The sequence below is a fragment of the Egretta garzetta genome, unplaced genomic scaffold, assembly GCF_000687185.1.
Source record: "Egretta garzetta isolate BGI_Z169 unplaced genomic scaffold, ASM68718v1 scaffold329, whole genome shotgun sequence".
In the NCBI taxonomy this organism is placed as follows: Eukaryota; Metazoa; Chordata; class Aves; order Pelecaniformes; family Ardeidae; genus Egretta; species Egretta garzetta.
In genome coordinates this window covers 5,195,485-5,222,976 of record NW_009269999.1, presented here as the reverse complement: position 1 = coordinate 5,222,976, position 27,492 = coordinate 5,195,485, and the positions used below count along the sequence as shown (strand labels likewise).

Here is a 27,492-nt window from a genome sequence, read left to right as displayed (position 1 = left end):
GGGGAGGGTATGAGTTAAGTTCTTCCCCACAGTGAAGCAGAGCCACGAGAATGATTTAATCTGATGCAGGGAGATGATCCTATTCCAGTTATAACTTTTCGGCTTTTGTGATTTTAAATGTTATTTAAAATAGTGTCTGTATATTCAAGGCAGAGCAAAATGAATGTTTTCTCTGCTATTACACTGATGGTTAACCAGGTGGCAGCATTGTTGTAATTGTAAACTTTTTTCTAGCATTTTCTACATTATATTTATTTATGTAGCCACTTTTAATAACTAAATTGTTATGCAAATTAAATATGATAGCGATGGTTACACTGGTACAAAATAGATGCGTAGTGAATTGTGATAACTACTCAGCAGTGCATCACAACACTAGACAATTTTTTAGAAAGTCTGTGAAGTTTCATCTTATATTCAAATGAGACCGATGTACAAGCATAGTGAAGCAACACGTAATGTCTCTGGGGCTTTGCTAAAAAAGTGAATGAGGGGGGAAAGGGTGTCCTTTCTTCATCAGAGGTATTATCTTTCAAGTCTGAAATTACTGTTCTGTGCCTCAGACAGTGGCTTTCATCATGTAGTTCAAAGTCAAGTTAAAAAATGACAGTAATAGGTGGCCTGCAGTGACAAGCCGTGTGAGATATCCTCCTGATTTTGGATAGTTGCAGCATGTCTTATGCAGAGAAACCTGAGGATTTATTATTTATAGGCAAAGTTAGCAGCACCCCCTTCTAATGAGACTATCCAACTTCCTATTAAAAGGCTATGGTTTTAGATGTTTATGGCTTTGCCCAAATGTAGCTATCCAGGCGGAAAATCTATGTATTACTTTTCTACTTTGGGCTTTTTTTGCTTTTAGATTCTGTCATGCCATTTGATTTCTTCTCTCTGTCTCTATTTATTTGTGTCTCTGCCTTTTAGTTTTGTTTTGTGAAAATATCACCTCCTCCATGATTCAGCAGTTTCTGAGGACAAGGTAGTGTAATTACCTCTCAGTTCCAGGGGCTGCGGATTTAGTGATGTGAATGGTGGAATAGCTGAACTGGCTCAGTGCAGAGCACAGGTCCAGCAGGAGTCATTCACTGAAGCGCAGTGCACCCACGAAACCAGGCAGACTGTTTCCTTTGTACTTTTGAAACACAGAGCTCTGGGGTGCACGGTGCAAAGGCATTTGGCCTCACTGACAGAACTTGAGTTTACAAGGGCTTATGAGATCTGGGTAAGGCCGATCCTGCTTATTTGAGCTTCCCTCTGCACAACCATTTTGTATTCTTACACTTTACACTCCATATTTCGGATCTTTCTGGACATTTGACAGTTAACTTGCTTTCATTTCAGGGATGTACTATCAACAGGCTTCATGATAACCAGTCTGAGTTGCTCCATATTCTAGACTATAGAAAAAAATGCAGTCTACATATGCTCCATGAGAACCTTCTAAATTTTATCCTCTGAAAAAGTTTGGACTGTGTCAGTTGGGTCCAGTGTAGGCGTCACCAGAATTTTCTGTGTTTGTCTCTGGGCTACTGTGGGGCTTGGGCTGAATCCACATACTTGAACTAAGAGCAAACAGCAAGTATGCCGCGGATTCCAAATAGCATCTCCCTTAGGTGCATACAAAATGGGAGGCAAAGAATTGGACCTTCTGGGAGAGAATGGAACACAGCAAGTAGAGTGGGACAAGGAAATAAAAATATATGATTGTATCTGTGTAGGTTGTGGGAGGGGTTTGAAATAGATCCTTAAAGGACAAGTATATTGAATGGGGAGATGGGGTACAAATGGGAGTGAGGGAAGAGAACTGGGAGTCAGTAGGTGATAAGACTGAAACTGTAAGAGGATGTGGGATGGGAAAACTACAAATGGCTGAACAAATATATTGGAACTGAGAATAAAGCCACTGGGATCTACGAAATATGGAGGCATCTGCTGGCTAAGTCTGGAAATGGAGAAAAGCTGAACAAAGAGCTGGGAGTGGATAGCTGGGTCTAGCTGAGAAAGAAACAAAGTGTTGGTGGGTGGGAGAAAGTGGAAGGGGGAATGTCTAAAGAAGAGTTCTAGAATTATGTTTTTAAAAGCAAACACTCAAAACTTAGAAATTAAGTTACTTAAATCTAAAAGAAACCCCTACTGATTTGTATATGCAAATGCCCAGCTCAGCACCCAAACATTCTTCACTTTGCATAAGGCAGAGGCACCGGAGCATTCTGCACAAAGGCATTAGTGGTCAAAGGGCTTCTCATAAGAAGAGCACTGGTGCTGTGCTGCTGGGGAGTTAAAACAAAAGCTCAGAGGGAGCCCTTAAAGCACAGAAACTGCATTCCTTCCTACCACAAAGCCGCTTCCCCAATCCTTTGCATAACCTTGGTCTCCCCAACACCTCCTCCCACCCTTCCTTCTCCTCCACCACCTCCTGCTAAACCTTATCTGCTCTACCACATCCTCATTCTCCTCCTGTCCATAGACTGCTCTGCTCATTCTCACGTACTGCTTTGACTCCCCAATAGTAAAAAGTAACACAGTGGGGAACTGAAGGCATGAAGAAGGGGGATGTGGCTGTATGAGTGGAGAGAATGGAAAGAAGCAGAGAATGGAAAGTTGCCCTGAGAAACCTGATCTAATTGGTCTGCTTTGAGTTGGGGGTTGGATGAGGTGACCTCCAAAGGTCCCTTCCAACCTAAGTTGCTCTGTGATCCTGTGTGGTGAAGTGTTGTGAGAGAAATAAATGGGGCTAAAACAGACACAGGTGAGTTATGAGTGAGAAAATGAGAAAGAATATCTGCAGCCTACTGCTGTTTGCATGTTCTTCGGAAGAAGTTCACGTTCCTCAGCTCTTGGAATAGGACTCTGATGACTTGGGTTATATACAGACCTCCCTAATACCACAGGCTCAACTGAACCAACTGAATTGCAACATGCAAATATGTTAGAGAGGAATGGTGAAACTTGGTGAAGTTTTAGCTATGTTACAGTTGCTTCAAAGAGCAAAGCTCTTGTCTACTTGACTGTAGTATGAGATTAGTGGGTTCATTACAGTAGCTTTGTTTACCACAAGCTTTACACTTTTAGTCTTTTAGGTATATGGGTATGCAAAATTATGTAAATCTGGTTTGAGTATTGCTTAGAAGAAGGAAAGGTTGTGAGATAGTAAGTTAACACACAAAATAAATTAGAAATAAATGCATTTTCTTAGAATTGGTACCCACAGAGTGCTGTTGTCTGTGTCATACCACCATTTTTTCTACCAGTAATCCATACATTTTAAATACACAAGGGTGGGATTCCCATGGAGAAGATAGCATTCTGGGCTTTGTCAAAGAAAAAATACTTATTGTACTGTCATCAGTTATAAAGTCTCTGCTATGAATTTGCAATGTGCGGTTAGAGCATGAGAAAAATTAGAGCAACAGAGTAAATAAACAAAATTGAACTGTCATCTGATACATGTGTGTGTTATGAAGTTGGCACTATAGTTTGAATTAAGCTTGATGATTGTGAAGTAACTTTTGTTGTGCAGAGATTTGAATGAGGGTGGAAAAAACCTAGGAAGGAATAGAAGAAAGAAAAAGCGATAAAGGGGTACAAATAGAAAAAGAAAACTGAGGCAGAAGGTTTACAGGGTCAAAAAAAGTACGGAGCGTAAGCCCTGTTGTAATCAACAATGAAGACAAATACAAATACAAATACAGTTTATAACAATCTGGCAGTGTATGGATCTCGAAATAGGCTATGGAGATAAAATTTAATGAAGGAGGAGACAAAAAGCTAGTAAATATATTAGGATATGTATTTTTCAGGAAGTTTGGGGGATTTGATAAAAGTGGACTGTCAGGCAAAACCAAATGGTAGCACTTTTAACTGCAGTTCTGTCTGATGTAGGTGAGTAGCAGCTCAGATCTAGAAATGTCTAAAACTCTCTTTGACTGGGTAGAATTAAAAAATATATACTATCTCTGTAAATTATAAGCAATTATCCCTCAGTACAGCCAGTGCAATTTTTCTACCTCCTACACCTCTGATGTATGGCTGGAGGGAGTCTAAAATATTGTAGGAAGTTCATTATTTTTGATTTAGCTCAGCAATAGTTTTCTGAATAATATCTTTCCACAAGAATTTATTAGAAACTACTCAGCAGCTAATAAAGGTGGTTGTTTTTTTTAAAGCAGGCTGCAAAGGGCATATGTAAGTTGAATATCCAGCTGTAGCATGAATGCTTGCTTTGAAAGAGGACTGCTGATCTCTAAAAGCAGTGGACTGCAAAATGTCCCAGTAAACTTGTGCTAATCATGGGTCATCTCCCCAAATAATGACCTGACCTACCTTTTCCCAGCATGTCTGCCTGTCTGGTACTTGAGCACTTTCAGAGAAAATAGAATGCTTGCTTCTCTGTAATTTTCCTGAGCCAGTGATTTTGTCACATTAATTTTGATATTTTTCTCCAAAAAAGCCAAAGAGCTTCTGCTTGTATATGCAACTGAATGGCAATAATTCAGCTTGATTAGACAGCCTACTATCCAGACCAGTGTGATTGGATGGGATACAAACGGTACTGTGGTGGAGAAGCATCATCATTTGGTCTCCTTCACAGCTGCAACACATGATTATTCGGACTCTTTATGCCACAGATGAAAAACCTAACCAGAAACAGATGGGGAGTGAGTATTTTTAGAAACAGTATTTCAAAGCATTAACAAGAGGAAGAGAAAAAGATTTCAACTTTGGAGGTAAAGAAAATTTGAAGCTTGCTTGTTAAAGTATATTCAATAGTAATTTAAAAAATGTTTTAATTATATTTATCCCCAGAATTACATTATCCTCAGAAATATTTTTCCTCAGATTCTTCCATTTCTATGTTACTTGTGGCCAAAACAGTGTAAAATGCAAATTCTTCAATTCAAGTGCAAGTAGCTGCTCTAAAATAATATTTTATAGTAATGCACAGTGCTCAAATGCCTCATTTAAAGATCCTTATTGTTTCTATTTAAATGTTTATTTTAATTTTGTATTATTTCTCCAGGACCTAATTGTTTTCTACACAAGACTTGCTATGAAAATGGAAAACTAGGTCTCTGAGATCTAAGAAGGCTTTTTGACAAGCTTGAAATGGCTTTTGTGATATCCTCAACATCTCCACAATTAGCTCTTTTTTCATCATCGTTTTCCTGCAAGAGGAAATGATCCTTCTCCTTCAAATTATAGTGTCAGAGAGTGATCAGTTCTGCTTTTCAAGCTGTGTTTGAGATAAAGACGTTTTTATGAAGAGAATAATTAATCCTCTAGTTTCCTTGAATATTGTCCGCAAGTTTGATGAGGGCAAATGTCTTTTTCTAGTAGCAAGTCAGTGATAGAGAATCTCATCAGTACCAAGCAGAAAAGTCCTAAGTTTCTAGATCAGCATTGAAGAAACCCTAACTATGTCAGTGTTGAGTGTTGTTCTCATCTTCTGAGAGCTACCTTCTGTATCTTCAGCTTCCATACAATTGCAATATGGATGCAAATGGAGTTTATACAAGTCTGATTTAGGGAGTATTAAATTGTGTCTGATAGGAAGTAAATTCTTACAGTAAAATTTCAGAAACAAAATCTCTTCTTAAGTTGTTTGATAGTTTTGAGATATCCTGACTCTAATTGAATAGAAAATATTTGACTAGGAGAATATATGTGATCCTCAAAGAATGGTAACTAAAAGTTGGGTTGTGAGATTTTTTTATAGGACTGAAAGATAATTTCTATTTATTATTCTTGTTTTGAATGGAGAAAGTTCTGAAGGCCTCACCCACTTATAGCTCTCAGCTGATTTCTGGCATTGATTGATGTATTTATCGTGTTCATGAACTAGGAAGATAAATTGGGGGGTACTATATTGTAACATTTTTTAAGCAGGAGCTGCTTTCTTTTTGGGTCCAAGGAGACACTGTAGCCCAGTGATGTCACCAGACTTTTGACTTCCGCAGTGAGAATGTTAGTGTAGATAAAACTGACTGTGTTTAAATATAATTTCGAGAACTCAGGTCTGTAAGAAGCTCATCACTTTCAACTATTTCTGGTTTCAGTGAGGAGCAAGCTCTGAAAAGCTTCGAGTTAGTGGCATTAGTTACAACTTCCAAACTGTCATATTTGGCATGTTCTACTACATTTTAATATTGTTAAACAAAACCCTTCTCTTCATTCTAGACCTATCTCATTTCACCTTGTGTATTTTGGAAGAGTCATGATGATATTTCCTGATTTCTGAGTGCTTGAACACAGTTGAGATATGTTACATAATGTTAAAAGTTAAAATGCTAATTTTCTTAGTGTCAGATGACTTTGGTTTTCTGTGTTTAGATGTACTGGGTAACTTTACCATGGTATCTCAGGTGTTGAATTATATTTTATTCTGCATTTTGAGTGTAATCTATACAATGCATTTTTTATTTGTTACTATTAACCATTTTAAAGTAGGGACTAAAATCCACAGTTAAAAGCTTGAAAATGTTTTGTACCAGAATTCTGCAAAGACATGATTAAATACAACTTATTTCCCAGAAAGGTTCATAAGCTAAAATCAAGATATCACTGCGGAGGTAAGTGAGCAAGAGGAAAGAACGGGAGCAGGAAAATGAGTGAAACCACAGAAGAACATGGTTAATTGTTATGTTCTAAACCGGATAGAGCTATAAAATGCCATTCTTGGTATAAGTGAATAGAAATTATTCAGCTGGCAGGACTTCGTTTGCACAGGAAAAAATAAGGATGGGTATATTTATGTATTTTGAAACTGACTTCAGTACTGTAGTCTGTTTCACAGCAATGTATCTCACCTATTATCTTTGTTACTTAGTTTGACAGCAATGATGATGTTTCTAAGTAAATGAAAAAGTAGTGATGGATGGATAAGGCTCTATAACCCTGTATGCTTTTTAGTCAGGTACCACACATGTGATGTATCTGCATAACTGAATGCACATGAGATTTGTTTGTGAAGTAATCATTTATTATGCAAACACCAGAACTTCATTATATCAAATTTTATTAAATATGTACATGTTATTACTATTTAAAAGAATGAGTATCATTCCAAGATCTGCAAACTTCTCTCTAGCTTTGAGAGCTGCGGCAGAGCCTGTATTAATGCTAGTTTGAAAGCTGTAAGCTAATGCAGTGTCACTGTGAATGACACAGCACCACCTTTGAAGGCAAAACTTCATCAGCTGTATTCTTTAGTTACAATACAATCAAAAAAATCTTTCATGACAATAATATATTTGTACATTGTTTAAATTTCCCAACTCTGTCCAACTTGTAGGATGGAAGCAAAGAATTCTGTCACGTTTAGGATTCTCAGATGCTGAAGAAGGGAATTCGTACCAGAAACATCTGACGGTAAAGGCCGTTTAAAGGCAGAGAAGGGGGCACAGGAAGCAAAGAGAAAGATGCGTCCATCTCCTCTGCTGGTATCCAGCCAGGAGGTCTTAATATTTTTCTTGCTTAGGGTCCCATGGCCTCAGTGAGGATAATGCTTCCTATCAGTGACCCCCCTTCCCATCACCTCTCCACTAAACTGGTAGGTCAGCTTCTTCTTGACTTTCTTGACCTCCCCTGTCTTTCCATAGTTTCTTAAAGCCCGTGCCATCTTCTGGTAGGTCATTTTCTTGCGATTGCCTTTCTGGATGCCCCAGCGATGGGCCAATGCTTCTTTGTGTTTGGAGGAGAACTGGAAAGTACCTTTTTCCTTGTCCACCCACCAGATGCTGTCCTTCATGTCTCCACTGCGAAGAAGGTCCAGAAGGAACTGATACAGACGTATCTTTTTCTTGCTGCCTGTGTGAGAGTCAGAGGAGAAAGGCAGTGGAGCATTACTATTAGTGCGTAGCTCCTGGTGAAACAGCAGAACGTGTATAATTCCTGTAACTGTTTCAGCTAGCTTGTCAGTCCTGTAACTTCTTCAGTTTGCAACATTTATAACAATAGACAGTGTTATACTATGAGGACATAATGTGGATTAATGTACAAAGAAGAAAAAACAAGAATAAGGAATTCCAAAGGCAAACCCTTGTTTTGAAATTAATTTGCTAATTTGAAGCTAACTGAAAAACATCGCTAATTTGAAAGTAATCTGAAGCTAATTTGGGAAGGTTGTACAGAACCTGATTTTCAGGTACTGAGCAACCAGAGCCAAGTATTTTTAAAAACTGGTTCCTTGACCTTCTTGCCTTGGTTTTCCCATCTATTAATGGAAATTGGAGTAGAAATGGCAAAATCCATTTCCATTCAGGAAGCCTGAATAGGCAAGGCAAAAGGAGGAAGTGGGAGTATGTGAAGAAATGAGATTTGAGATACAGACACACCTATGGTCATAAAAGATCTGGAGGACAGCAGCGTGCAAGGAGTCAGGGAAAGTGAAACTTTGGCAGCAGGATAAAGTACTAGCATGGCAGTTCTACAGTTTTATTCATTATTATCATGGTAATGTAACAGCTGCTCACCACATAGCTTGACAAAGTCCCTCTGTCTTCACTGACCTGTTTCTCCATGCATAATTCCAGGCCCAGGGTCCACACCATCAGTCTCCCCATCTGATACCTCCAATGGGGGGCTCTGCCTCTCTATGTCCTCCTCATCAGAACTGGGCTGCGGTGGAGAGGGGTACTGTAGGCACATCCGGGGCAAATAGGACACCTTTGGGAGAAAAGAGTAGCAGAGGAGGGAGGTAGTGATAGAGTAGGGCATCAAGAGGAAGAAAGAAAATGTCATGGAGAGAGTTGGGGGGGAGAAAGTTAAGAGGTATATGAGATTGTTTAGGGTAGTACTGGGTGACTTAGTTGTGGACATTCATAATAAATACTGTGCAATTAAGAAACGCTTCCAGCTAACAGCCAACACTTATACATGCTACACATGTACAAAGATGCATCTTTACATGAGGGAAGGAGGAATAAGGTTGCAAAAGTCAGAACTTTCCCATATGTTATATCCTATGCAAATAATACTGCCCATCTTTCCCCATAACTCCCCAAAGCTAACATTCTTACTAATGAATTTCTGATCCCTGTTGCCTAGCCCCAGTGTAAAACTGCTTTTGAGAACAACTTTTTTTCTAACACAGACCTTCTGGAACTACCCTTTTGCTTGTTTGAAAGAGCTGACCACTTCTGCCCTAGCTTGGCTGCTTTGACTGGCTTTGGCTCTGTTGTTCTCTTCCTTTCTCAGGCATGGTACCTTCTGACAGCCCTGAATCCCCACAGGACTGCATCCAACTCTGTGGATGGGGTTACACAGGTCTGTCAGCTTCCTGTCCTGAATTTCCCCCGTGAGGAGGTGAACAGCCTTAGCACTAAGATAAAGGATACATCATATTGGCTCACATTCTCTTTTCTTAAGTGGCTATCTGAAAATTCCCCATTAGTGGGGATTTCTCATCTGAAAATCTAGCAAGCCAGATTTTGTGCTAAATCCTGTTGCCCTTATATAGAGAGGTCTTGCTGGAGCAGTGTGGAATATACTTCAGCTCTGTAAATTCTCAGTTGCAGTCTGGTTTGTTAGGGATCATGACCAGTTGCCATAAATTATCGGAGCTTCTTATTTAAGAATGAGAAACAGATGAGTCTGAGAGGCCAGGGAGTAAGAGTCTTAATTCCTACGTTAAAAGAAGCCAACCAACATCCCCCAAACCCAGCTGCATATAGAATGTGGTTTTCATGGAATGGGCCAGACTGACAGTCCTGTAAGGTGAGCTCCTTTTGAATTGCTCTTCCTCCTCTTCACCAAGAAAGGACATCTTGAGCCTGATTCCCTTCCCAGGGGGCCTCAGGCACTGAAGTGGGGAGTGAGTGTTGACTTCATGAGCCACACCACCCACACCATGTCGGGCTTTGCCGAGTGGTGCTTTTCAGATGAGTTTTGCACCAGCTTAAAATGTCCCAATAAGGAGTGTGCAAAGGGCTGGTTTTGGGGTGCAGCAGCTGGCAGTTAATGAGTTGGCAGATTGGCTGGAGCCAATCTGGCAGGAAGGCCAGGATTGGGTAAGAGCGTGTGTAAGCTTCCTGTCAGATCCCAAGAGCGAAACTTCAGCCCTCACCACAGTCACCTTTAGCTTTTTACAGTTAAGAAAGCTGTGGCCCCAGGGGTAGGAAGGAAGAGAGAGACAGTGCCATGGGGGAAGGGGAATGAGAAGGTGGGACAATGTTTTACAGCCAGGATGGGATGGGGGAACACAGATTGGTGCCCCTGCAGAGAAAAAGGCTGTGGAAACATGGAGTGTGTTGGGGGCTGGTGTGGGATTTAAGGAAACTGCTCCTCTGGGGCTGGAGGGAGGTGGTGGGAGAGTGCTGTGGAGGAAGGAGGGGGAATGGTGTCGCACAAGCAAAGGGAGTTGCAGAGGCCAACCTGGGGAGTTGAGTAAGCTTCCTCCACTCTGTCCCCACTTTCTCTATCTGCTGTAGTTTTGCTTACACTTGACTTTGCGCCTGAAGCTCAACATAGGCCAATACATACAGCATCTCACAGTTATGTTACACAGAGTCACAGAGGACCTGCTAGTGTATTTGAAAGAACCAGGTTACTAATACAGTTCTGGAGAGAAAAAGCTTAAGAAACTACTAGCTACTTTCCATATTCTGATGTTGTCTTAGGATCCATGGCATCCATTTGTGATTTTTCTTTTTCTAAAGCTCTTCGTGGTTTTCCAACCTTTTCTTTCATTCTCCGTTCAGAATGACTATTCTTTTCTTAATTTATTATTTTTGAGGCCACCTGTTGGCAGGCTAACAAAACTTTTTGAAGAAATCTTGTTCAAGAACAGCTTGAACTTCAAATTTGATTTCACAAAATAATGTGATATCAACAGAAAATTAGAGAAATATCTTTGCATGTTCTTCCTTTATTTGCAGACTGTAACTCTAATATTGCACGACAAGCATGGGTGCAGTTAGTAACTGACCAATTCAGCAGAGGATTAAAGCTTGCTTCCTGCTTCTGTTTCTTTGAAAATGCCTTGAATAATAGTATATGTTGCCTAGGACTGTGGCTGAGACACACCAGAGTCTGAACCTCAGAGCATGCTAAGTACAACTTGCATGAGCTACTGTAGGTTAAAGTAAAAAGCCAAAGATCCCTGGGTGATAAGGAAGAGGAGGATAATGGTGAATTCTACCTACTGATACCTTCAGCAGCTTTGCATGGGGTGGGGCAGAGAGCACAGTGCTCTTTGTCAAAAGTTGCAAAAAAATTAATTCTCTGCCTTTCATACTGAAATGAAAGGTGGTAACTGAGTAGAGTGAAGTGGATAAGCAAAAGCACCCTCTCTTGTTTTTTGCTGGTGCTTCCAAAGACTAAAGGGCTAATTTTTATTCTTTTCCTTTGGTTGGAGGTAACGGTCGGTCATTATGTGTTAGCAGTTGCAGTGAGCAACTGAAACGACTTGAAGCTTCCCACAGACTGCTGTTCCATGAAGCATTTTTTATATTTGTAACTTTCTGTTCCTAATTCTTTGTTTGTATCTACATCTCATATTCTATTCCTGACTTTTTTCTGAGTAGTAGGTGAGAAGTTTGATGGCTTGCAGTCAGTCAGTTTCCTGTTGACAGTGTTAACTTATTCACTCAATTTTTTTCCTTTTTTGTTTTTGATTAATATGGGATTTGTATACAATTTCAGTTTGCTTTGAATAAAGCAGCCCAAAATGACAATTCCATGCATACAGTTTCTCTCACAAAACTTCAGTAATGGCACCATTATATGCACCGCTGTAATCAGCAAACACTTTTTTCTCTGACCTCAGTCTTGCTCTGTCTTGTATTCAGCACATTGTATGCAGCTTGCCTGCCTTGGGAAACTCCTTAGCATAAGATCAGCCAGCTTTCTCATTGCTCCCAGTAATGACTTTAGGCATAGTCTTGTAGGATCAGTAGTTAAAAGTCATCCTCACACCCATTTTGCTTAGTATCTTTGCAGTACAATGGAACCCCTTACAGTTTTCAGCTTTAGTGAGAATTGACTGGCATTTTGGTGACTATCTTGACTGCACAATAGAGTGTCTTTTTTTAGAGGGAGACAACTGGCTTAATGTAAAATCTGAGCAGAGACAAGACAGTGTGTTTTGGCTTGTGACTTATTTACTTTCAGGTAATAATGCAAGTGGGTTGTCCTCAGCCTGTTTCACAGTGGTAAAATTACCAGTGACTTGTCTTTGTTAGCATTTCTTGGACAAGTAATCTAAAATTCTCAGGGTTGCTTGGCGATATTTAAAACTTTCCCACTACTTTGAGACTCAGAATACTTCCCAGTAGTCATGGATACCCTTGCTATGACAATGCATAGCTTCTCAGGTCCAGTTCCTCTGCAGAATTTCAAAATGGTTGATTTTTCGTTCCAAATTAAAAAATAAAAAAAAAAAAAAAAGAAATCTCAAAAACCTCCACAAAATGCAATTATCTTTTTAGGCACAGTTTGAGGAACATTATCTGGATAAAAAGAATGCTTAAACCACATTTGTCCCGAGAAGTTGTATATCAAGTGCTTGTGCAGTAAGAACTTGTGTAATTCATTTCAGCAGTCTCATTCGCAGAAGAGTATGCATTCACTGATGCATTATTTTCCTTACCCTTATCATCCTACATTCTTAGTAGGGGTTGGTAACCATACCTGATGGTTGAGTCCGATGTGTGTGGTTGGGATTGCAGAATCCAAGACATGCATTTGTTCAATCTCCATGTGCCTGTACAGCTGCTGCAGCTGGGGAGGCTGTACGCTCTGCAGTTCTGTGAAGTGATTGTCTCCAAAGGTCTCAAACTCAGTGTGCATGTGGTGTGGATGATATTCCCAGTAATGATCTAAAGAAAATAAAAATAGATTGTCTGTCATTACAAGATTAAGAAGCATGGTATTTACCTGTCTTCCATTGGTTCCTACTCCTGTCACTGTCCTTTCAGCCCTTTCCACACCATCCCTGTTGACCTGTCTGTCTGGTGACAGTCTATATAGATCCCTGTAAAGTTTCTTTTCCTAATCTCATAAATGCCTGTGACTAGAAAGTAATACTTTGGCCACTTTAACCAGGAGAATACTCTTAGATGGAGAGATGGATTTCAATGATAATTTAGCAGAAGATACAAAAAACATTAATGCTGGCACCTTTCTCAAGAAGAGACCATAACAATCTTACATTTTCATTCTTGAGGCAACAAATTCTACTGATTTACATATCATCATATTCTCATTACACTTTCTCTCATGACATGGAAATCAGGAGATGAAGAATATTTAGAGATTATTCTGCAGTTATCTTCAGTCTTTATTTTAGTCTGCTATTAAAATTTCAGAAATGCTGCAAAAAAGGCATGGCACTTTGCTAGATATTTCCTATAACCATATATTGGTATGTTGCATGTTTTTCAGTACCAGTATTAGAGAATAAAAGGTTAAACTGTTGCAGCAGCCTGGTGTACACTGTTTACAGTGAGGCTAAATTCTGATGCAGACTCTTTCTCTACCTTTTTTCCTCTCTTTAGGATGTTTAAAATTTCTATGATAATTTAGATTTTTCTTCAAAACATAAAAAAATACTTAGATAACCATTGTCCTGTTTCCCAGTTTATTTACTGTTGAAATTAAGTTCCATATCATTCTCAGTTTTAGATTTCTGGTTTCTTAGTTCAATATATGCCTCCAGAATTTTTAGAATTTCCTATTTGCTGCTCAAAATCTAAAATCTGTTAGAGGAAATGTGAAGCATTGCAAATCTATTTCTCTCTTACATACAGTAGCTGCATGCATAATTATGCACATATTTGTATGCACTCTGTTTTATAAAATCAAAGTCAACATCACATCCTCTGCTCTGACTTAGCTAGGAACTAATCTTCCATAGTTTAACTTTTCATGTATCATTTTATGCACGGCTCAAATTCTTTATGATATTCAGTGTAGCAGTTCTAATTTATATCTTACTATTGTGAGTTTTCTTCCCTTGTATTTTTATGAAGCATTTCTGTCCTAGCCTTCACAAGTTTTCCGGTTGCTGTAACGTACCCTTACAATCTACTCCTAATTATCACTTAACCCAGCTGCATGTATTTCGCTCTTAGACTTTCAAAAATCTTTCAGTATAAATCAGTATATTCATCCCCCTAACCATACTTGTGCACTTCTCCAAGCTCCCTCCCAGCTGTTGACATCCTTCCAATAATGCAATGGTCAGAACTGAACATGTTGTTCCAAGTGTAGTTGTACTGAATTTATAGCGGAGCAATTGTCTTGTTCTGCAATATGATGTTACTGTGTATGATATTATCTGGATACTAATGTGTTGTGAATATTCATTTCTTAAATACCAGATTAATTCTGTCTCTCAGCTTCTATCTTCTCATCCTTCCCCACTTGTTTCAAACAAGTAGGTCTAATCTCATTGAGGATTTGAAATGCGGGATGCGGCAAAGTCATTTGAAATTACTTTGAATGTGGCTTCCTTTAGAGGGAACTTGGTGATATGTTTATACCAAACACAGTTGTACCTGAGAAGCTGTAAGCTCTTCTAGCTGCCTTTATTGCTCAGGCCTGTAGAAATTTATTTGGAGGCTCTATCAGGCCATTTACCGCACCAGTCCTTACTTTTTTGTCCATCCTGCTTTTCCGATTCGTGGATAAACTATGTCATGGCATCTGAAAGGGATGAGAAGGTGCTTATAAAAGCACCTAGGGAGCTGCTGCATTACTTTGTAATTTATTTGCTTTGTTGTATAGTGCTTTCTGTTGGCTACGCATGGATTTTATAGCCCAAAGTTATAATTACAATGGAGAGTAGCACTTCTTCATGTTGTAGTGCTAGAGAAAAATTTTGTTTTCTCTGGTGAAAAAAGTGGAGTTTATGGGTGCAAAGCCCCCAGGTACTTTTACATTCACATCTGCTCCAACCCAGGAAATAAGGGAGTGTGAGTTTGAATCCACAGATCATCTTAGGCTGTGTCCTGGTAGGAGGCTTTGGGTACTTCCAATCTGAAACATTTTTGTTCAGGTGGAAGACTAAGCTGCACTAAGTCATACTTTTTCTGGGTTAAATTACTGCAGATTTCTCTAAGTAGAGCCAACCATTGAGGCCCCATATACCATGGGCAGCACTGTATAATAAAATTTTTGAAAATACATTGCAGGAGTAATCTGTACTCTTGTTCTTAGAATGATCTGGCTCTGCTCCTTGTGCAGAAGGTCCTCTGTCAGATGTCAATGTATATTCTCAAAGACCCCTTGTCTTCAATAAGCTGCTACAGCATATGAGAGCAATGCATAATTGTGAGGATGACAAAGCCCAGGCAAAAGCCTTGGAGGCTGTCAATTGCAGGTCTTCAGCTGTGGAATCTTTTACTGGTAATAACTATGGTGGTCAAGAGAGAACATAATACATTTCCAGTGTGTGTAGCCATGAGTATTTGCGCCTGCTCTGAGTGGTCTACTCTCGAGTCTTAAATATTTTTTATCAGAAGTTATTTTTTTTTAATACTTCAAGATACCTCTTTGTTTTTGAAGCCTATCACAAGGTTCCTGCTGCCTCCAGAACCGTTCTTTTAAACTCTTCCTTTGCAAATAAATTAACCTATGGAATGCTATTATGCCTATTCATGTTAATCACTATGTAATATTTAGCCTAGTAGTTACTGAATTCCTTTTTTATGGAATTAAGTGTTGCTGTAAAAATACTATAGTAGAATAATACTAATAGCACAGCATTTAGGGACTTACAATAACCACATAATACTAATACATTACAAAATACATCTATGCCAGAGATTACTTCAACACAAACTTTGTCCAAATATGCAAGTTGTGACAAGAGGAAAAGCCCTTATTTCTTTCTAAATTACAATTTCACAGTGATGCTTAGGAAAAGCAATATTGGTTTAGTTAACATTGAAAGAGGAATTCTGAATTCCGTCTCCATGAGCCCTTCTGCAGCTAATCAGCTTGGCTAAGTTATTACACATGAAAGTATAAAAAAATCCTAAATATCTGTGTCTGCAGTTATTAGAGTTACCAGCAGCTATTTACTTCTGTGTTCTTTGTTAGTGTTATGTCAATAATGCATAGCAATTCTGTTCTCTCAAAAACATAAAGGTGGAAGGAAGAAAAAAGAAAGGAGAGAAAAATTCTAGAAATGGAAAGTGTCTATTATTTGGGTAAAGGAAAATGTCATTAAAAGCCAAGCTATAGCTACCCAATGGACTCATTATGAGAAATTTCATGTGAAGTGAAAGAGGATGTGAAAAAAATTCTCTTATAGAGACATGGAGATCATGTTTGTTTTGGTCTTGTATGTAGTGAAAGGTTAAGAGGAAGGACAGTCATGAATTCTGAACTCCTTCCCATGACAGAGAGGATGTTAGCCTGTTGGGAAGCAATAGGAGACCTAAAGGCATTGTGTTAATGTTCACCATGGAGGTAGATTCTCGCTCTACAAGTGAGAAAACATAACTGAACTTTCTCAGTCATCTTCTCACCAATGTAAATTGCTTTGTTCCTGTTTTAATAGATTAATAATGTTAGAACTGGCAGTTAGAATATGAAATAGGCTTAGGGAAGGTATTTATTATAAAGTGAAGTAACAGGCTAAATCTGCATCACGCAGTGCAAAGCCGTGCAGAAATTCATGAGCCAGCTCTTGAACCGGAAACGTGACAGCTCTGTCAGCACAGCACTCTGCCCAGTCTAAGGAGACAACTGCGTTGACATGGCTGTACTTCTGAGGTCTGAGCTAGTGTCTCTGAGTGGTTCTGCTCCATGCTGTACAGATTTTCCAACTCATTTTGAACTACGAGAGGGTTCCTTACACAGCACCACAATACATAGCTTAGATGTTCCCACTGTGTTTCACTCATCTGAGAAAACAAGCCAAGAAAAAACCCATAGAGGAAATGAGAAAAATGTTGAAGGACACTGGAAAATGAATGTCTTGATTCCCTACAGAATTGCTCTCTGAGTGAAATGCTGTGCTCCTAGGCAGTGCAGCAGTCTTAGCTGTAACGACAGTAGGATCTCATTAGCTCTCTCTTTACAAACATCATGATTTTAATGCCAAATGTTCGAAAATCTGTGAGTCAGGCCCCAGCAAATCATGAGAATGGCTTTGAAGCGAGGGGATTTTTTAATGAAGTTTGGAGTTCTTTCTATTTTCCAATATAGCATTTAAGACTAAGGTTCACATGTTTGGACTTTCCTCCACTTCTATGTGGGCTAAAATCCTAACAAAATCAAAGCTGAGATTCTTAAATTATCATACTGCTCCAGGAGGTAGGATGAAAATAAAATCTCCAATCATGAAATCTAGTAAGTTCCACGAGGCTAGCAACAAAGTGAACGAGGGTCAGCACTCAGATTCATACAAAAAGTGATTTTTACTAAACCAATGTTTAGTAATAACTTAGAGACAAAGCTGCAGTGGAATTTTGTAATTATTAGGATTGCATTAGTGTTACAAAATATGCTGTATTACATTTACAGACTTACTAGCATACAAGCTCAGGGTAGGGTGATGGACTAATGGTCACTTGAAGTAGCTTCTGTCCTGCGTGACTGTGCCTGTGTTTATTACAGTGTTTACAAAACAGTTAAACTACAGTATACAAAATAAATGCAAACAATGCATGTTGTGATGAACATACAGATATTTTTATGGTGTGTTTTTGTTTGTTAAATTTAGTGTTCACTTACTGGCAATGATCTCCTGCATATTAAATTAGTGACACACTATTGTGTGCACTTTACTGCCTACTCATGTAAACATGGAGTAAGGGTTCCCTTCAGCATTATGCTCTAGAAAAGTGACAGTAATGCATGTAGCACAGATCTACAGATTAAGATATTGCCATCTCCCTTTCACAAAATTAATTTGCTAGCAGTGAGAGAGAGGTAGTCTGATGCTTGTGCAAGACCTCCTATTTCTTTAGCAGTCCCTTATCGGTAAAGTCAGAAATATTATTCTGTTTTCTAGTATCTATTTGCTTTATCTGGTAGCTTTTGTTTGAGGTCCATAGTGGTATTGAGTAGACCTGAAAAATTATTTTTTATGCATTGCCAGTGATTTTGCTGTACCCCAAGCTGAACTCCTCTCTCACAATTCTGTCTTATTTCTTCTTTTTTCTGATCTAATCATGTTCTCAGATCTTTCACTTCACTGCTATCACTGCAGCACCTTGTTTATTCTTTTCCCCCACCATTTTTCAATCATTGTGCTTTTATCCACATTGTTATGAACACTTAGTACATATTGCTAAAAGTAGTTTTGTGATGACCCTTTCTGCTCTTCTCAAGACTCACTACTTCTGCCATGTTAATAAAATGAAAGCCAAAGTTGGGTTTGTCAATGTTTATAGGAAAGAAGCAAAATGTGTTGATTTGTGTTTTTCACTCTCCTTTGTATTCTTTGGTTGTTCGTTGCTCTTTTGGACTGTGAGCAATTCAGGAAAGTGTAGGACATGTTAGATATTTAGACACAACCAACTACATTACAGGTGCTTTTATAAGGAAAAATTTCATTGAGATGTGCAGGCTGGGATTAATTGCCTCTTCCATAACCTCTTATGGTAGGAGTTAAAACATTAAACAACGGGTTTTGGGGTCTTTAGGACAAGTGCAACACAAGTTTAGGAAGAGACAAATTTCTGTTCAAAGTGGGTGCTTAGGTACTACTTAGGCCATAACCCACATAGGTGACTTTAGAGGGTTTTTTGTGTTCATTATGATGAGTAAAAATGTGTTAATGATCTGAGCAGTGTAGCTTAGGAACAGCCTTCCAACAGAAAAATGAGAAGTAAACCAGATGGAGTGATAAGCTTATGAAAGATAAAGGGATGTTGTTGCTGGAGGTAGCCTAGATTTAATGACAGAAAAGTTATTTCCCAGTGCTTTTTCCTACATGGCATCTTTTATGTTTATTGTTTAATTGTCACAACTGCCTTTTGAGATAATAAATGTTATCCTTATTTTATGGGTGTGTAAACAAGTTCAGGGTATAATGTAAAAACCCTGAATTTCCATGTGGAATTTGCTGGGTTTGATTAATGTGACTTGACAGATGCCATGAGATAACTTATAAAAACTGAATTAATTCTTTGTCTCCAGGCATTAAGAATATCTTAGGTGTTTCTTCAATGCAATGTAGAGAAGAAATTTCAGTAGGAAATGTTTTCAGTTAAATGCTCGGAACAATCCTATTCTGTAACTTGTTGTGCCTTAAGGTAGCTTCTGTTGCCACAGATAAAACAGTGCTATGCTGTGAAGTCATTAGATGTCTTAAATTAAGCAGTGATGGGTCTAGTTGCTGTATCAGTGGGAGTCTTTTAGGGAAACTCCAGGATCTGAAGGGACTGCCACAAGTGATACAGTAGAACGGTGCTTTTCCTTCCTGAGTCAATATTGACTCTGATATTTCCAGGGTGGTGTTGCTGGACCATTGTATTGCACAGGAGACAAAATTCACAAAGCAAGACTCTCCCCTCTGCATTGATTTAGAGTCTAGTGTCCAGATGACATGAAAATATAAAGAAACCAAAGCTTTGAAGTCACATACATAAATTGAAGCAGTATTTTTATATTGAGCTAGGTTTATGTACAAACAGCTACAAGGAAGTTTTACATAGATTTAGAGAGAGGAAGTACTTGGGTGTACTGGAGGAAGAGTGAAAGTTAAAGCTAGGTGTGGCAACATGCAAAAGAGATCAAAAGAAAGAGAGAAATACATGGAGTTGAAAAAGGCCAAATACCAAAGAAACATAATTAAAATGAAGGTACAAATAGAGTATTTAGGACCTCAGCCAAACAGGAATTGGAGATGGGAATGCAAGAAGAGAAATACAGTATTGCAAATCCACATCCTCAAAGAGTTCTGAGACAAGCAGAGTGCTTTTGATCTGCAGAAGAAAGTAAAAACACAGTGAAGATAATGGAGGATAGAGATCATGAGATCCCACCTTCCTGGCAATACACTGAATGTCCTGGAAGCTCCTTGCATCATTCAGTGCTTTCTAAATTCTCTTTCAGAGAAACCGTGTTGCAGTTGCTGGGTTGGAACAGTGCCATTAAGCAGAATAAAACATTGTTGTTTTCTAGTTTGAAAGTATGTGCCTATAGATTATAGATCAGAGCAACATGATTGTTTTGCTGAATGTCCTAAATCTCCTTCCTGTGATATCCTATAAGACTTTATGCTCCAAAGAGATATTTTTTAACTTACCACCGTGACTCTCTCCATCACTGTTGAGATACTGGTAATAGTCATGGGGCTGTCTGTAGAGGTCTGACTCATAGGGTACCATATCTTCAGAGGGCTGTAAAGAGAAGAGGAATTTTTAGAACTGTAAGCTTACACAAATCACTTCAAAATTATAGTTCTTACTGAATCAGGAGGAATAAAATACTTGACACCAAACAGAGTAATCCATCTCTTTAGACCCAGTTTGCGTAGCAGAACATATACTGTAGTATTACACAAGTTATTGATATCCTGCTCTCTAACCTTCTTCAGATACTACTTAGAGAGCTGTCTTGGACATCAGGCCCAAGTCAAGATGCCATCACACCAGCACAGCAGGGGAACCTTTTCTTTGGTAGTGACAGACATTTATTATTATTCCTCCTGTACGCAAAAGAGAAAGCAGAATCTTGTCTTGCCTAAGCATGTTATTCTGAGTGTTTCTAGGAGGTCTCACTAAACGGTGGCAGTTTGTAGAGAGTAATGACATTGACAGAGGGCATAAAAACATTTTTTTTTCTCAGTTTTTGTCCAGGATTATCTGTAAATGTTTGCTGGTTCAAATCTGCTGCCCAGAGCTGTTAACTATGCACAGAGAAGACTTAAAAAGTCCAAATGTGGGGCAGATACTGAGTTGTGACCTATTGGATGCTTAGCTGTAGAATTAAAGTCCTCTCTTTCTTCTTAAAACAGGTGACATAGGGTAACTTTCCCACTTGTCTTTCTCCACACACCTAGTACTCCAATGTTAATACTGCTTAGCGTCTTATGTTGCTTCAATAAAGGTGGTCCATTTATTATTTTATTTATTTAGTTGTGCACAATTCGGTTGCTTCATTTAAGTTTAGTTTTGTCTTTTTCCAGAATGAAGAGTTAGAACAGAGCAATGTCCTTCACAGAGCTTTCCTAAACTTTTGTCCAGTTAAGTTCACTACAATATTTTCTTCCAATCTGAACAAATTCTTACAGTGTCAACAGCAATGTAGAACTCAAACCCCTTCTTGCTTTTTGTTCTGAAAGGAAATTATTTCTAGTACGTAGTAACAGAAACATTTTTCTTCTGTTAATGATTTCAGCATAACTAACTTTAAAGAAAAGGACAAATATTTAAAACAACACGATAACTTATGCAATGGATATATTTTTTATTTTTGTATGTTTACATGTTCATATGCCTATCTGTGTGTCCCGAATCCTTATCTCCCTCCATAAATCTGTCTCATTTTTGGAACACCAGCATTTTTTAAGCTTAGGCTGTGGTGACAGCATGCCAGAAATGCAGACAAGCTTCTCTTTTTCTTCCTCCTCTAGACTACTCGAGAACACAAAACCTAAGGCAGCAGCTGCCATTAAAATCCAGATGGAGGTGGTAGATAAGCAGCTGGCAAAAGGAGAATACTTTTTTTTCTGGTGAAAACTACATCAGACTTAGAGTTGCCATTGCTCATTAACTCTTAAATTCTTCTAGTTAACTCCTTCAGTTCATTCAGTTGGAATCCAGGGATTTAAAGATGGTTCTTTCTAGGGATGTGATTTCTATGAAGACATTGAAGAAATTAGATCAAGAAAAAGAGAGACTTATTCCCAGAGGATTAAGATGTTAGAACACAAAAAAATAGCAAATACTTTTAGAAATTACTTTGGACCTTGGTATAACCTTAGAGGCAGCTGCGTGCCGTATTAGCGTATCATATTAAAATGCACTGGTAAGGTTACCTAAAACATCACGACTTCCAGAATGCACACTAACCAGGCATCAGATCCATGGAATGTTCAAAACCTCAGGAGCAAATCCATTGCCTGGATGTCAGCTCCCAATATAATCTGTGGTGGTGGATAGTTGGGGAAATCTTGAGAAAATGATAACCCACAATAAAGACAATCTGAAGGAAAGACTAGGTAAAAGGAGCAAAAAAATCATTTAATTGTATCCACAGCAGGGATACCAGTGGAGGGGCTCCTCTTACGTCTGGTCTCCAGAGGATGTAGGTGCAATCTCCCTTTCCAAATCAGTATGATTCTAGTAGAATTGCCCTTCATCTACACAGAGATTTAATGGGAAGTATAACCTATTTTCCAGATTTCAGAGGGGTGGTCAAAGGAGAAAGTACAGCATGAATTCTCTCTGATCCTTCTGGTTTTCCTCTACTTATTTTCTGTGTTCTCTCTGACCATGACTGGTTATATGCATTCACTCATGCCCATTCCTTCGACCTGTGGTGTACTCCGATCTCTGACAAGAAAAAGTAATGAGACTGTGTTTTGCTTTCTTCAGGATAAAGTTCTGAATGGAATTTCTTCTTTTCATTATCTTTGCAAATTAATTCACCCCACTCCCCCATTTCCTTTCCATAAATACATGCTTCCTATTAAATCCTGTCAACCTGAAGAATGTATGAAGCTTTTGCCTTCATATTCAGAATTGTTAATTTGCCATAACTCAAAGGAAAGCACTCATATTCTGTGAAAGGAGAGACCTCAACATCCAAATGGAAAATGCACATCTACTAGTTGGGAGAAATGGAGGTTAAAAAAGTCATATAACTGATTATAGTTTGAAAGAAAAATCTTTGTTTCCTTTCAATTAAAATACTAGAAACTGACTGAAATTATAAAAATTTTCCATATCTAAATACATCAAAGTTTGTAGCTCTGATAAATACTTAGCCAAAAGTAAACAAATTTCCAAAGAAATCAGTGTCCTGTCAACCTAGGCTTAATTTGCTCTGTATAAAATTTCCACTGCTACAACGAAAGCTCTATCACTCATATCTTTACAGAAGTATAGCTTGGTAGGAAGGCCAAGCATCAGTCCAGAAGTAGATAAACAATACATATTTTAGGCATGGGAAAGAATGTTTGAGTAGTTGTGTTCTTCCTTTGTTGTCTCTTCATCCCTAAGATTTTCCAAACTCCCCCATTTCAGTCCAATATACTGTAACTGGCAGTAGCATCTCACAGCCTGAGAGCTGAGTATGAAGTATTTCTACCACTCAAAAGCTAGTTTTACAAGTTCAGATGTGTATTCAATGACCAGAGCTAAAGAAAGGTGTGTTAAATAGACTCTTGAAAAAGTGATTCCCTTAATATTTACAGATCTGGCTGAGTGCAGAGTGAGTTGCAGATAGACAACATCTAAAAACCAGTCTGCTTTTACATAGATCATTGGGGTTTTGCATACTCTGTTTTTAAAGTCTGGGACTTAAAATCTCTTTATTACTGATTGTGGGAATTTTCTTCCTTGAATTTATTTTCTGCTCAGTGATCCATTTGATAACACATGTATGTGTAAATCCTTGTTAACTCATGCAACCTGGACCAATCCACCCCCACAAAGGACTTGAATTGGCACTGCTGGTTCCATCTTGCTGTCTGGTCTTCAAGGGTACAGTAACTAATATGGGAAGACATGTATTACATGTTTAAACCTATCAGATGGTGGTCAAAGGAGACAGTACAGCATGGATTACCTCTGATTAGCTTTATCGTATGGGAAGGTGGGATATTTTCATCTATTCATTAGAGAAACTATTTGCAAGAACCTGGTCTTAATCTCTCTCTGTTTTTTAAAAGTTTTATTAAAAGCTTTTTCTCCAGTTAAAGAGAAGAGTTTTCACCATGTGCCTCTTGTACCAATCTTTACCCACTTGCCCTGTCCTTTTCTGGAACCTCCCCACCCACACACCCATTTCATCATCTTACTTACTAATAGCACTTCCATGACACTGAACTGTTTTGTTTCCTCTCACAAAAAGCAAAGAATGGCTTATGTTTCAATTTAATACTTAACTGATGTCAATGGCCATTTGTTCTACCAATTGTTTTCATGTAAAAGAGTGACAGAAAGCTTTGTTAGCAACTCATAGCTGTGGTCTGAAGTTGATATCTCCTTTCCTACATGCCATGAGGTGCAGTATGCTATCTAAAACCATATTCCAACCTTAAGCAAGAGGTCAACAAACAATACTTTATCTCACAGACTTTGATAAATGGAAAGTTGCCTGCATCTTCCTTCTCTGCCCTGAAAATCAAGAGAAAAGCCACAAAACTCTTGGAGAAAGCTTGGTTGGCATTGGTTAAGAAGGGACTCAACTGAATAGCAATCTGAAAATCCTTGATTTTACCAAGATTTTGTCAGATGATTCAAGGTGACTGTAAATTCACTAAATGCTGATCTTTTTTTGTTATTCTGACATAACTATTCACTGGCATGTGATTCAGAAATACTCCACACAGTTTCCAATGATGTGCTGCTGAGACAAGTTTTAAGGCCAAGGTTAACTGTATTTCCTTGGAAAAAAAATACAGTATAACTATTTTAGAAAAGATGAGTAAAAATATTGACATGATCACTCATTGGGCCAGCATCACTGGACCATGCTGGCAACACAGTTATGTGGAACAGAGCACTTCTGTGGGGCATTTTTGCTCTCATACAAATATACTTCCATTCAAAGCTGTGATTTCTATTGGTGGCTACTTAGGGGTTCACATATAACTGAGGCCCTCTTTAGGCAAAGATCTTTGGCGTAATAATTTTTTGCCCCGTAGCACAACTAGATTCTATCATGCACTGGAAGATGTGGGCCCTGTTTGCAGAACTTTTCCATACAAAATTCCTGATCTTCAGAGAAAGATACAGTACTCCTAAACCATTTGAGCACTGTTTTACAAATGAAGGGTAAGAGTTTCCTAGCATAGTCAAGAGGAAGGCAGTTACTGACCCACCCTCAACTGAAAGGGGAGGGGCAGAGGAGGGAAGTATTGCTTCACAGAAACCCCTGTCTAGAAACAGGCTTATGTCTCCCCGCTGAAAAAGTCCCAGGAGGCATAGACATTTATAGCGATGCCATGTTGGGCTCAAACTAGCAGTGCTCAAAGTGCACTTAAAACAATTTTGAAAGGACAAAACACAAAATTATTAATATTTGGACATTTTAATCACAAAAAATGAAAACAAAATTGCCCTAACAAGTGCTCCTGTAATAGTATTTTCACTGCCTGTTGTATCATTCATCTGAATAGAGTTCAGCCAGAATATTAACTGCAACACAAATTAGAATATGGGCCAGACTGTGTTAGATTTTCACTCCATTTATTCAATGTATGCACTGGAATTCAATACTGAAAAAAAAGAGTCCAGAAAACTTGGCTATGAGTGAATGAGTGGACAGAAAATTAAGTTATGTATATATATTTTTTTTTTTTTTAAATGGAGATGCTGGTTTCTGAGATAGTTGAGGACAAGGTTTGGGTGTATTTTTAATTTTTTTAAGCCCAACAAGTAGCATATTGAGCAATCTCTGTGTACTTTTTTCATTTTTTCAGTTTCTTTTCAGGTAGCTATCATGACGCGTTTACAGTAGATCCACTGGGCAACTTGATGTATTTAAGAAAAAGAAAAAAGATTTTTAGGGTCTTCTCACGCTTTCGGTAGATAGGGTATTTTCAGGGATGATGAACTGCTAGAATAAGGGGTCTCCTGAAAAGAAGACATATTTTTTCAGTCAACATGGATACCAAACATGAAAGGAAATCAAAGGGCCATCTTTCTGGGTGGAAGATAAAGGAACATGTCTTTAGCCTTCATTAGATGGGACAAGACAAAAAGAAAACTTGATACAAGTTTTGTTAAAAGGACTCTTGGATTTGCATTGTCTCTTTCTGTTTTCTGAACAGATAGGGCAATTACCGTAAGACATCTACCATGTCAAAAGCCAAGCAAAACACCTTATCTGACATCTCTTCAGCTTCTACAAACTTAATAAAATCTAGTTAGGGCCTCTTTTACCCATTCTGCTTAGAGATTTCCCATTAAGGTTTGTTTCTGAACAACAGGTTAATGACATTATGTTCTTCATAAATAATAAATTCCAAACTCACTGTATTATAAATTTTACAGCAATGTAACAATGGTTCAGAGTTAAAGAAAGGATAGAAACAGCCTCATAAGCATACAGAAAAATTTTTATCTTAAAGAAAACATTGAAAGACCCAATTGATGGCTGTGGGTTTTTTCCCCCTCATCCACCAATTGCTTTTTCATAGCAAGTGAATTCAAGAGAATTCGGTTCAAGAGAAGCTGAAGTTAGAAGCTAAAATGCCATCATTGCAAAGAGCACAAAGTCCTAAAATCTGCAATACATAAAATCAGCATTCAACAACTCTTCTCTTACAGGTTGGTAGATAGTTAAATACATAAGCTATGTCAGAGACTCCGATTATTAAGAATTACAACCTGAAGAAAGGCTCGGCCTTATATCACAAAGCTGGCACTGAAGAAAAAAAAATACTGACTTGCTATATGCATACTCTACAAAAATACCATACATTTAATCTGTGAAAACAAATGGAGATTGAAATCAGATACAAGTTTAGGGAGGAAATGTTAATTTCCCATTCATTGCAATGTTGTCACTAGCTTTATATATTGACCTAAGCCCAACTTCCTGGCATTACAAATACAGACCAAAACAGAGATATTCTCAAATAATAAAACTGGGTTTACTTTGCCTTTTACTACTGAGCCCAATGATCCATATTAGGAATAAACCCCATATACTCACAGGGGGAATGAGGGGAAATCCTTCCATTTTGCAAGCTTGCAACATTCAGCCAACTTCTGAGTGAATTTTTCTTAATTCAGTTTTCAAACATCCAGAATAACTGACTTGAAAAAATCACATGAAACAAAAAAAGAAAAAAAAAAAAGAAAAAAGTGAGATCCTCGGACTCCGTGAAGTCCCTTTGCAGTGATGGATCTCAGGATAGGAGAAAGGACCCTAACAAGTTTTCATAGTTTGCCCTAATAGATTCTGAGGTGAACTTCTTCCCGAGTTGTATGTGAAGTTCCTGATTTTATCAAATGTCTGTAGAAGGGAGATAGCCCTTGGGTCTATCAGTGCGCTTGTGACATCACGGCGTTAGCCAGTTTGCATAAATCTCATTTCAGGGAGCTGCGGCGCTGTAACAGGAAGTCTGCCCTGAGCCAGATCTGCCATGGGCAGGTGCTTACTGTATAATCAGCAACCCAGAGCCTGGGCCTGCTACCAATAAACAAGCATATGGGTGCAGTGCTCTGTGGAAGACTATGTGCTTCCCACTGTAGATGAACCATAACGATGGTGCTGCTCTCTGGTTTAATGGTGTATCAGAGAGACACAGTCCTGACGACTTCTATGAGGACAGTGCAGTGGCATAGACTTGCTTTAATAATAATAGTCCTGTGTTGGAATTAGGTGGCAATACTTAGCAGAAAGGAAAAAAAGAGT

General features: G+C 38.5%; 1 protein-coding gene across 1 annotated transcript; it reads right to left on the bottom strand.

The window, feature by feature from the left end:
- Positions 1–6,739: 6,739 nt before the first annotated feature.
- Positions 6,740–27,123, bottom strand: SPI1 (Spi-1 proto-oncogene). Its single transcript, XM_009647576.2, has 5 exons — positions 26,788–27,123; positions 20,204–20,297; positions 12,628–12,815; positions 8,508–8,664; positions 6,740–7,806 (listed from the first exon to the last, which is right to left on the bottom strand). The coding sequence occupies exons 1-5, from the start codon at positions 26,830–26,832 to the stop codon at positions 7,490–7,492; spliced, it is 801 nt and encodes a 266-aa protein (XP_009645871.1). The 5' UTR covers positions 26,833–27,123; the 3' UTR covers positions 6,740–7,489.
- Positions 27,124–27,492: the final 369 nt, after the last annotated feature.

Bases quoted from the DNA above. Each gene is read 5' to 3' on its own strand.
- SPI1 (XM_009647576.2), bottom strand. From the start codon at position 26,832: ATGTTGCAAGCTTGCAAAATGGAAGGATTTCCCCTCATTCCCCCT. The intron at 20,298-26,787 runs GTGAGTATATGG...TTCTCTTTACAG, and splicing joins GATTTCCCCTCATTCCCCCT to CCCTCTGAAGATATGGTACC. The intron at 7,807-8,507 runs GTCAGTGAAGAC...ACTCTCACACAG, and splicing joins AATTATGCATGGAGAAACAG to GCAGCAAGAAAAAGATACGT.